Genomic DNA, 12,030 nt, shown 5'->3' on the forward strand with positions numbered 1-12,030 from the left:
GTTTGGCTTCTTCTTGTTTGTTCGCTGGCGCTTCAGGCGAAGCTTTTTGCGCTGAACTTGCTCTAGTGATAGACGAGCTAACAGCTGAGTTGCGATATCTTGCTAGGCACGACTTGTAGATGGCGCCAGTGCTCGACCTGGATAATTACCTCGCTTACACGCAGCAAGCATTAACTTTGAATAGGCTTTGAATGCACAAATAATGTTATCAATATAATAAACATTAATATAATAATAATTAAACGTCTGCTTAGTGCTAAGAATAAAAAAGAAAGAAATAATTATTTGCTAATAAATTAATAATAAAATCAAATTATATATCTTCTTATTTATTTTTTAATCATTTTATTTTATTATGCTTATTTAAGGCTCTACTTCTTGAAACTAATAAAGTTGTATGCAACTCTCAGCATGCAGTTGAACCGAAAAATTCATATTTATCTTTTAATTTGTTTACAAGAATTAGTTTTGCAGACAGGAAAACTGCTTTCTCAGCTTTAACAGGAAAATTAGCTAATATAACTTTTCATCTAATTTTTCATTAAAAGTTATCAAGCCAAACGTACATATTTAATATGCAGACGAGCTCTGCACTCCTGTAATCGATTCGCATATTTTAATTAAATCCAATTATTCCAACTGTAAACATCTAAAATTCATTACGTATACAGCATGTGCGCTTAACTTTGATTAGCATAAAATGGATTTAAATACCACACGATTTATGAACTGACTGAGTTGACTGTCAACACTTGTGGATTCTGTTTAACTGTAGTCAGTGACAAAGGACGTACGCAGATTTTCACAAAAATATAAATGGAGATGGTTTAAGAACTTTTCTTGTCGTGCCTCAGAGAGGCTGTTACTGGTGGTGCTGGTGGTTGCTGCACGCCAAAGTGGCAGAGTGCCAGCAAATACATACATATGTATTTTTTATAATTGCCAGTTAGGCGAAGAAACGCGCCGTGGTAAATACTGAAATGACAGTCGACAAGAAACAGGGCTGCTGACAAGCAAATTTGAGTGTGTGTGTGTGTGTGTGTGTGTGTGTGAGTGTGTATGTGTGAGTGTGTGTGTGTGAGTGTGTGTGTGTGTGTATGTGTGTGTGTTGTGGGGTCAGCACACATTAAAACGGCAATTGCAAAGGCGGCGGCGAACAAATGTGATTGACTGCAAATGGCTAACAAAATGCTGACTGTCGAACGGAGTGTGCTTGTGTGTGTGTATAAGTAATAGGGGGGCAGGAGGGGATGGCGGGTGGTTGGGTGGGGGCGGTTTAACTTGTAGAGCCAAACAATAGCAGATGACAGCGTAAATAAACAAAGTGTGAGATACAAATTGCGGGCAGCAGTATTTAACTAGGCATTTTATTCAATGAAACATGACAAAACACACACACACACACAAAGATAAACTGAGAGTATTACACATATGCACAGCAGCAATGGCACTGGCATTGGGCATCCGTGAGATACACAGATACATATCTAATCGATTTGCAAGTGTGTGGAAGCTTATTGAACGCTGGCTGCCTTTGTCATAGCAGCTGTCTGGGTCAAACGACAAAGTCAGTGGTAAGGCTTTTGGGGCTATATGTTGTTTTTGTTGTTGCTATTGTTATTGTTGTTGCTGCTGTTGCCGACTTTTGTTGCATATGTATTTTGATTTGCTTAGTGTGACTTTTGTGGTTTTCATTTGATGTTGGATAGCCAGAAATAAAGCACATTTGGTGCGTGTTTGTTGATATTTATTTATTTTTACGCAGCACTTACTGCGCTTGTACACCAATTGTCCATCATTATTGTGCGTTTTACTTGGCATTAGACTTAATTCAATGTCAATGTTTTCTCTTTCCTAATTGCTGTTGTTTACAGTTTGCGTTTGATTCCCCTTTCCCTTTGAGCTATTTATTATATTCACTTGGAAGAAGCCTTCTGAGCTTTCACCTTTCAAATGGCAATTTTTGGCCCAATTCTGCGTCACTGTGGGCCATTAAAGTTTATTGATCTGCTTTGTAATTACATTACGAGTAATGTAATTCTGACTATAATTCCATTTGTTAGAAATTTGCCAGAGTGTCATTAAAATAATTAAAAAAATAAATGGCAAACATAGTTGGAATTTTGTATTTAACTTGTTAATTGCTTAGTGTGTAAAGTTGTAATTTGTATAATTGTAAAATGCAAATATTTGATGTGTGTTTTTGTATTTTGACGCCAACTTTAAATCTAAATAAATAAAACAAAACAACGATTTATTTTTTATTTACTTATAGGCCTTTTGTTTTAATGCTTGCAATCATATTGATTCCTCAATTTTTATGTTTTTAGTATTTCGCTGAGTGTATGCATACAATTATCACCTACTGTATCGCCTGTTAACTACCTCAAATAAAAAAAAAAAAAATTCCATTAGAGGTACGGGTTTGAGTTTATGGGGTGGCCTATTAAAGCTCATTATTCACTGTAATTGAAAAGCCATGGATACCCGAAATGACATCAGCAATGGCCAAGCAGAAAACTTGGCCGCACACCCACCATCAACACCAACACTAGCAGCGCCACCGAAACCACCAACACCACCAACGCCACATTAAAAAAGAGAAAAAGAAGCGCGCGTGCAACTCCAATTTAAATTACATCCTACGAGTCGTATGCGTTATATAAGACGCTATAGCGATAGCTGCTTTATAATTGTGCTCGCTTACCGGCAAATTGGGTGACCTTGCGCATCGTTTGCCTTTTGGTCAGCCCAATCAGCCACCCGCCCACTGGGCCCAATCGCCTTGACGCGAAAACACGCAAAGTATTTAAAATAGAAACACACAAAACAAAAACAAAAACAAAAAAAAAACCATCAAATACCAATTGCCTGGCGATGAACGTTAATTAACAAGATAATCGATGGAGACGTTGCACACTGATACCAAATACGGGAAAAACAACAATAATAAAAATATATATACTATATTATAATGATATATTTACTAAACTATTATATATATTTCAAAGTAGTTCACACAGATCTTTAATTATCAACTAAACACTGTATCAGCTTTGTGGGCCTGAAACGAGAGCTTATCAACCACAGACAAATACTCAATTATATTTAAACTGTCTGTGCATAGCTGCACCAGCAGCACCAGCATCAGCATCAGCAGCAGCAGCAGCAGATACCTGTTCATTATTGTCATCATCAACTGGCTAAGCCATTAAGTAATTTGCTTCAACAGTTTGTCAACAAAAATATTGTTTGGCTTTTCTCAAGTTGCCGTCGCGGCTTAGTGTTCCTTCAGTTGCTGTGAGTGGCGGGGGCGGGTGCATGACACTCATTTACAAATTGTCATAATTTGTGTCGATGTAGGTTGAAGTCATTAAATGTGTAGCACACACTTTGCCATGATTTGCATTATTTTTATTTATTTCAATGCTGTTGGAAAAAGTCGAAATACGGCTTAAAATAAACATAATTCAATCATTTTTCATTTCTGGGAATTTATAAATATGACGAGTACTTTTTAGCAAATTAAAGTGAAGTTTGATAAGTAAATAGTTGCCAAGTTGGATCTCACGCCTTGAACTGAGTCCTTGATAAAGCCTCTCTTAATTCTATTAGCCGAGAGTAGCTTAAGATTCACAGAGATCTGATCTGATTGCGTTCAACGATATGCTGCTGCTGCTGCTGCTGCTGCTGGAAGGCATTGACCAACTAATCGACTTTTAGGGTCGTCTCTCAATGACAGGGCCTCCAAAGCAAAGCAGTATCCAAAGTCAGCTCCCTCACAAACAGCAAATGCGCTATTGTGGCAATGTCAAAACGAAACGAATTCAATGCGAGTTGGCACTTGAGTGCAACAAGTGGCAACAACGATGCCCTCAAGTGCATTCTTCAGAGCGCCCTCTTCGTCTATTTTAAGCCAATGCGATCGTGAAAATACCCAAACGATCGTCGATCTTCTTCGATCGATCGAAGGGCAAACGCAAATGCCAATAAGTAGTGCTAAGTACAACCAAATGCGTTGTGGCACACACACAAACACACACACACACACACACACACACACACAAGCCGACACAGTGCGTTGGCTGCCACTTGTTGTCTACTGCACAGATGACCTGATTTACCTTCCTTCCCTACCTCTTCCCAAAAATGAGATGTCGCAATCGACGCCTTGTCTGCAGCTGCAGCTCTTGTTACTGTTGCCGTCTACCTTTGGGGTCGATCTTTCATCGCCCTCAGCCCGTTGCGGACTCTTGGCTACCTCAGTGTGTCCAAGTGCACCAATTTCAATGATTCGCGCACATGTCGATGACGTAAAGCAGCCACAGACCTGTTGCCTGCTTAAATGTATATATCTATATATGTATATATAAATATGTACTTTTTTTTTGGGGACCACTCTGCACAATTTCTCTCGCAATCGAAAGACGACCGGCAATTACGATTAATAAATTGTGGCCAGCGTGGATGACAAGTGTTTAAATTCGTTTATTTTGGCTGCCTCAACTCTCGAATCTAAGTATTTCGTGTTGCGTTTGTTTTGGTAGCTTTATTTTTGTTTTTTGTCTGTTACTTATTATTTGCCTGCAATTATAAAACTGTTGTTGATTTTATTTTGATTGTTTCGTAATTGTAAAGCAGCCAGCAGCCAGCAACAGCAGCCAGCAACAGCAGCAGTTGTTGGTGTTGAAAGTGAGTGTTGCCAAGTTGACAGTTTTGACAATCAGCTGGGCGTACTTGGCGTATGCTCAACGACCTTGTCTAACAAGCAATCTTCTGCCAAACACTTGTCTTCGATTAAGCATTGCCAAAACTTTTGCCTAGTACAAATATTTGATTATCGGTTCAACTGAATCGATGCAAGCAGTCAATGCTGGCCCAACATGAATGAACTTATTCAACGGGGGGAACTCTGACTCGGCACGTGGGCCAGGGATGGGGGCTGGCAACAGTGCTGTATTTGTAATCGTGGGTCACTTTCGTTTTTAAGACAACATTTTCGAGTGCGCTCCAATTGTGAAAATAACACTTGGCACACTCATGCGAAGGTTGATGTGTACGTATCCGTAAGATACATCTGCTACACACAGAAAATAATATTGGCTTCGAATTTGGCACATTTACTTATTATAGTTGTAAGAATATAATCCTATAAACACTGATAGCAATAATATAGTATTTCAATAAATTTATACTTGTTTCTTTATGTACAGAGGGTCACAACTATAAATTGAATCAAATCCAGATCCCAATCTATAATGAGATACAATTAAATTATATAATTTAATAGCTTTGCTTGACTGACCTAAGTGACTTATTTACAAGACTAAAATGTATGTTATTCGAACTTGGAAATCTTCGTTTGATACGCTTTTTCCCTGAGCTAAATTAAAATTGTTTTATATAATAGAATTAAAGAAGTGCAAAACGAATTTACGAAGAGAAAATAAAAACAATTTATATATATTTTAAGTTCGTTAAAAATGTGAGCTTATAAATGAAAATGAAAAAATGTTGTCTAAAAATTGTTGTACTCTTTTTATTTAAATTAAATAAGTTTCGAAACATTGCAACCAATTGGATCTATTGTGCCTCTTCCTCGTCTTGTATCAATATTTACAAGTGCCTTTGTAGTTTGGCAGCTCGTCCGTTTTCTCAGTGTATGTGGTTTTACCACCGTTTAGGCATCTCGAGGCGACCTGACGGCTACGCAGGTTGAGGTTGAGGTGGCTTTCTTGGTGTCGTTGCCACGTCGGGCTGGCCACCCTGGCCACACTCGATTGACCCAACACCGAGTCAACAGCACTCGATTAGCGGCAGATAAATGTATTTCCATTTATTGTTGTGAATTCGATGCCATTTAGTTTTCAACTTGCTCCAATTGTTCAGCTGTTTGGCGACATCAAAAGACACGCGTCTCTCATTTTTCATTTTTTCTTAAGCTCAAGCTTGGCTCCTGCTATGCTCCAAAAAAACTCTTTTTTGTTTGTTGTTATCTTTGCTCAGAGCGAGCGTAATTATAGTATGTGTGTGTGTGTGTGTGTGTGTGTGTGTGCCTCTTTTGATGTTTAATTAAATTCATTTTGGCTGAGGCCTTTTGTAATGAGATTTTTGACTGCGTCGCTGCTGCGCTCAGCGTGTTGCTGGCTATCGCTTGTTTGGTTGGCTGTTTCTTCGTCTGCTTCGACTGCGGCTGCTTCTCTCCCAATCGAATCATATAAATGCCCGACGCCAAGTTCAGTGGGGCATCAGTCGAGACTTGCGCTTTCCAATCGAACCACAACAAACAAACAGTGTGAGCAAGTCGACCAACCAACAAACCAACCAACCAACCAACCAGTCGAACAGCCAACAAGGATTACGTGATCTAACCTAAGCAATAAAAACCAATCTAAATTAAAGAAAAGCAAGAAAAAAAAGCAAAGAGATCCAAAGACTAAAGTGTTTGCCATGCGTGTGTTATCGGTCTTTGTTGGTGGCCTCATCGCCCTGCTGGGCTCTGTCCAGGCACTTCCTGAGCCTCCCTCGCCCTACTATGGATTACCCCAGCAGCAGAGCCAGCGCGCGCTGCCTTTAAATGGTGAGTATTATTTATTTAATGCAGACTCTGCACACTCCACAAATTCGAAAATCGTTCAAAGGAATTTTCAATTTTCAAATAAAATGATCAATCAAATGGTTAAAAATCAAAATGTAATCTAAAATATCACAGTTGCAACATTTGTTGCAAGTTTTGCGGGAAACCCAGAAGCCCAAATATGTGAATAAAGCATTCTGTTCTATCTCTCAACCCTTTTCCTCGATCTTTCTCTTTGACAGCTCATTCTGCGGCGTCACACATCTATCAGTCGCTGCCACAGGAACAATCGTTTGCCAACTTTGCCGCGCCACAAGCTGCACCACAAATGAACTATCTGCCTCCAGTGCAGCAGCAACAGCAGCAGCCACAACAGGATGAGCAACTGGCACCGGCTGTGGACTCGTTGAGCTCCTATGATGACTCCTACAACATGGCGCATCGTTTGTCCGGCGTTCAGCATGCCAGTGGCTATAATAATGCTCCACAGGAGACGCGGGTGCATAAGCACATCTATGTGCATGTGCCGCCCAAGGACTTTGAGGAGGAGGATGCTGTGCAGCCGCGTGTGCATCATGAGCTGGGACCTAAGCAGAAGCACTACAAGATTGTGTTCATTAAGGCACCATCGGCTCCGGCGCTGCGTGCACCAATTGTGCCACCGCCACCACAGAACGAGGAGAAGACTCTGATCTATGTGCTGCACAAGAAGCCCGATCAGGATCAGGACATTGTCATTCCGTCGCCGCCACCCACCAAGCCCTCCAAACCCGAGGTCTACTTCATCAAGTACAAGACCAAGAAGGAGGAGGTGCCTGTCTATGGACCTCCACCAGCCGATATGGATCCCCGCCAGGCCATCGCCGACAACTTTGCGCCCTTGGCTGATGTGGTTGATGTTGTGCCCACCACCATTGCACCCGAGCCGGAACAGCCTGCTGCTGTGCCCTCCTCCATCTACGGTCTGCCCACAGCAGCCGCCTACACCGGCGAGGAAGTCCAGACAACGCTAACCGCTCCCGCCCATCAATATTTGCCCCCGGCAACGGCACCCGCTTCCCTCGGCATCGAGGAACCCTCCATGGCGCCCATCATCGTCGAGGAGCCCGAGCAGCGTCTGTCCATCGATGCGCCCGCTCCCACATCTGCCCATGTGCCTGCCAGCAACTATGGTCCTCCCAGCCGCTACTTCCTCAAGAAGGTCAAGTAATCATTGGCAGTAGGAAAATCTACTCCTACTACTTAGTCTAAATGGAGTGCCACATAAGACACGCCCACATGCAGCACACACTCACTTACACTCCCACACACACACACACGTAAACCCTTTCACAACCCTCCCCCCCCACCCGACCCCTTCCCTTCTGTTGTTGCTTTTCATAAAATTGTTAAATTGTTTGTTAAAATGTTGTAGACAATAAAATTCGAATTTACTAAAGACACAAGTGCAGTTTTTATTTTAATTTGTTTTTTTTTGTTTTTTTTGCTAATTTTGCAAAGCGTGTTTGTCTTTAACTTTTCATTAACACGTTAACGACAATTGACCCTGCCGCTATTTAAAAACTTGACCTTCAGGCTGTGAAGCCACATCGTTTACAGCTCGTGTAATTGGTTACGATTTGTTAATTTTGAAACAGCTTCACGCATCGAGATCTGCAGATTGTAATGTAATGTTTGTGCTTTGTGATTTAAATGTTTAATTGCCACTTCCTCTTTTTCGAACAATTTACTTTCGAACACTTGCTTCAGCTTTTTTTATAGAGTTTTATTTATTTATTTATTTTTGTTCAATTATTTCTGTGATTTAACTCTGGACTATTTTTAAAATGGGAAAACCATTTGGCACCAATATTTATTTGCATTGCGCCAAATTCGTTTTAAATTATTTGTTCGACAGTATATTCATTTATCATTGCCGTTTAATAAACAAACATAAATCTATTTATATTGACGAGTAAACTATATTCGGGGTGTGCTTAAAAAGCATACAAAAATATTAAGAATTCACGCAATTCTTCAAAATTTTGTTTTTTGTTTTTTTGTTCTTGTTTGGAAAACACTACTAAGCACAAATTAACTAATTATTGTCTTAATTCAAATGTATACAAAATTAGAAATGTATTTTTAATGACATTTGATTGTAGCACATCTCAAAGCATTCGAAAGCACAATTATTCATGCCAATATTTAAACACAACTCGTGAATTGGCTTGGCAACATTCTAACTCAAGGCGCCACATGTTGCTGTGCAACATTGGTTATTGGCGCCAAAATTCGAGCAACTGCGCAGCGTGTGTGTTGCCAACATGCGGCCGAAGGCTGCTTTCCGAACTCGTCTTCGACGACTTCGTGCAGCGCCACATTTTGCCATTTAGAACTTCGTTGACGGCTGATCTCCAGTCACAGTCAGTGGGACCGCTTCCGCTGCCGCCAGTCACGGGTTTTCCACTCAGTTCGTATTTTGGTTTCGTGTGCTTCGCAACGGCGCGTCTGCCACTGGCTCTGCCCCAAGTTGCAAGTAGCAGCATAGCCGTCAATTTAGCGCGTTTTTCAACGTTTAGCGTTCGGCGTATTGTTGTTCAGAGTCGCACAGAAGCGCAATTCCCTCGATTTGTTTATTTTGATTGGCGAATTGGCGATTTGGCGATTTGAATGGGCACAGCACGCGAACAATGCGAACAATGCGAACAATAAACGCCGCAATTAATTAACTGTTTATCAAGACGCTGCAATTACCAAAGGTGCGAGCGGCCGACGCGTCGTATGCGTGTTCTGCGTTTATATATACATATATATATATACGTGTGTGTGTTTCTCTCTCTCTATATATATATATATATATATGTATGTGTTTGTGTGTGTGTGTGTGCAACAATTTATTGTGTTCTCGTTTGTTCAATAAATGAGTGCAAATGCAAGTGTGAAATTGTGCACGAAGTATTTACTTGCATACTTACTTATCTGAATGTCATCGTCGGGTCAGTTGGCTGTTTGCTTTAGGCAAACATTGTTTAGCACTGGCATTGGCATTGACATTGTCGTTAAATGCTAATTTCGTCACTTGGGACTCCGGCAGCCTGACTCAGTGGTGTCCAGCAGGGGTAAGTAAAAGCACACAAACACACACACACCTCAAACACCTTTTCGAAAACACTATTCGAGTGCTAACAAACTCAACCTCCTGATGCGATATTTTCTCGGTTGTTCTCATTGAGTGTTTCCCTAGGCTGTTGGCGCTACATAAATGTCATTAATTGAGTTTGATAAGGGGCACTTAACTACTAAGGTGGCACTTTTGGTAACTTGTACTCGACGATTGCTCTGTTGGCCTTTCGCAATACGTCCGCAAAACACGTCACATTTCAATGAAAATTCGCGAACTCTGTTGCCATCACGCATTGCGAAAGACAATGAATTTAAATTTCCGTCGGGGGTTGTGCGTGAGATTTGAGCAGACAGCTGTCAGTTAACTTTTCCTTTTGCTGTCAGCAGTTAACACGTGCCAGTCTCCCATTTTAATGTTTCGATTAGTAAATTACGACGGACCCTAGGGAGAACTTAAACGAACAGACATTTATGTTCGACCCATGTCACTGAACCACTTATTACAAAAATTAATTGTCAAAACTCATTTCTCGCATGTCATTTTGTATCGAAAATAATTTGTGGTTTTTTATTTGGTGTCTAATTTGTCTATCACTAAACTATATCACTCTTTCGAGTGCCATGAGAAAAAATATCGAATAAATAATTAGATTTTCTGTTGACAAACGTAAATGCGTCAGAAGCGAGCAGCATTGAAATCTAAGCTAGCAGAAAAACTGTTTTCATCGGCTTTGTATATTTAGCAGCTTGGATATGCAAATACTGTCAATTGTTTAAAAAGGGTTCAATTCAATCCAACTACAATTGTGCTGTCCAAGCTAGCAAAATTCATTTTTCACAATTCCCTGAAATAAGCATTTGTTGATTGCTCTCCATTGTAGCAAGTAAAGTGCGTTTGATGAGCTCGCTTAGCATCCCGGATATAGGTTTCAATCAGCAACGTGCAATTTATATTAAGTTTTTCACATGAATTTTGAACTTTTGGGAAGTGAGATAAAGTAAATGTGGATGGAAATATTACACATACGCAACGTGGCGTTGCAAATTTTGATATTATTTTGTATGTTGATCCTACTCAAGCTTTGGGAATTGAATAAAATGAGCCTTTTTATTGCTCTTATCCTCCATGTATGCCTCGGTGAGCATTCGGTGACAGCTGGCAGAAAAGTGAACAGTTAGCTAATTATAAATTATGAGTTGAGGTTGGGGCGACACATGAAAGTTCGCCGCTCTCGCTGCTTTGGCAATTTTATTTTGTTTTTTTGTTTTGTTGTTTTTTTTTTTTTGTGTTGTGGTTTTGTTTGAGTCCGCTCACATATGCTAGTTTTGTCGTTGTTGTTGTTGTTTGGTGCTGCAGGTGAGCGTATATATTTTATCAGCAATTACCCTTTGATTCCAGTCGGCTTAACGGCCAGCAATAGTTTCTGCTGAACTGGCGCCTAACGACAGTCAATGCCCCTTTTGGCTTTAGGGCTTTAAGCGTTCGACGCTCGGTTTAAGTGGCCTTTGTGCTTTTTTTCTTTTGTTTTGTTTGCCAGGGCTATTTGGTAGCACGACACTTTGCTGGTTTATGTATCGTTTTAATGTCAACGCGTGTCATGAGGGCGTTCATCTGTTTGTCTCCGATTTTACTGCTTGTCGCATGTTTTTTTGATGCCACGCCTGTAAATAAATGGATCCCACATGCTGTCGCATATTTTACATATACCATATAAACTGTTGCTTCAATTTATTTAGAGCTCGCTCGTTACTTAAATCAATAAAATACTCCATCAATGTTATAGCGTTTCCTGCAATTCACTTCACATCTTTGGGCATCTTTATCATTATTAATAATATTTCACCAGCAATATAAAAAGAAAATAAAATTGATGTAAAGTTTCCGCTTTCGGTGTATTAATCATTCAAGTGGAAGATCGTGACAATTGATTTGAATAGGTTGAACGGAAACTGAATATTTCACAACGAAAATCTAATTTCAAATTCTTGAATTGAATTTCATTTAGTTGACTGAACATTTACATTAAATAAACATTCATATGCAATAATGGCTTTTAATGATTAAATAATTAATGAATTAACGTAATTGTTGCATTAAGTTTGTTATGTTTATTTAACAGCATTTACCATTAAGTAAGCTGCTTTGCTCGTCAAAATGAACCAGATAATTAATTGCCTTTCGTGCAGTTTACATAAAAATTTATGTATTCAATTAATTATCATATTTTCAGCAAGAATAGTTAAGTCTTTAAAGTTTGGCGCACAGCTCGTTGAAATTTCAGCCGTTGAATTTTTGTGTTTTATAGCACTTACACACAAATCAGTAAAACCATAAACCATGGTAAAAG

General features: G+C 39.8%; 2 protein-coding genes across 2 annotated transcripts in view; both read left to right on the forward strand.

Annotated features, from left to right (window-relative positions):
* The first annotated feature begins 6,307 nt into the window (after positions 1 to 6,307).
* On the forward strand, positions 6,308 to 7,891 carry LOC6563843 (extensin). Its single transcript, XM_001989706.2, has 2 exons — positions 6,308 to 6,580; positions 6,820 to 7,891. The coding sequence occupies exons 1-2, from the start codon at positions 6,451 to 6,453 to the stop codon at positions 7,785 to 7,787; spliced, it is 1,098 nt and encodes a 365-aa protein (XP_001989742.1). The 5' UTR covers positions 6,308 to 6,450; the 3' UTR covers positions 7,788 to 7,891.
* A 1,557-nt stretch (positions 7,892 to 9,448) lies between these two features.
* Positions 9,449 to 12,030, forward strand: part of LOC6564161 (RYamide receptor) — a 60,879-nt gene continuing 58,297 nt past the window's right edge. The window contains exon 1 of the mRNA XM_032737615.1: positions 9,449 to 9,678. The gene's annotated coding sequence lies outside the window, so the exon portion shown is untranslated. The remainder of the gene's footprint in view (positions 9,679 to 12,030) is intronic.

The sequence above is a fragment of the Drosophila grimshawi genome, unplaced genomic scaffold (assembly GCF_018153295.1).
Source record: "Drosophila grimshawi isolate 15287-2541.00 unplaced genomic scaffold, ASM1815329v1 contig_311, whole genome shotgun sequence".
In the NCBI taxonomy this organism is placed as follows: Eukaryota; Metazoa; Arthropoda; class Insecta; order Diptera; family Drosophilidae; genus Drosophila; species Drosophila grimshawi.

Excerpts from the sequence above, each read along its gene's own strand:
- LOC6563843 (XM_001989706.2), top strand. The coding sequence starts at position 6,451 with ATGCGTGTGTTATCGGTCTTTGTTGGTGGCCTCATCGCCCTGCTGGGC. Across the intron at positions 6,581-6,819 it reads GCGCGCGCTGCCTTTAAATG|CTCATTCTGCGGCGTCACAC; the intron begins GTGAGTATTATT and ends TCTCTTTGACAG.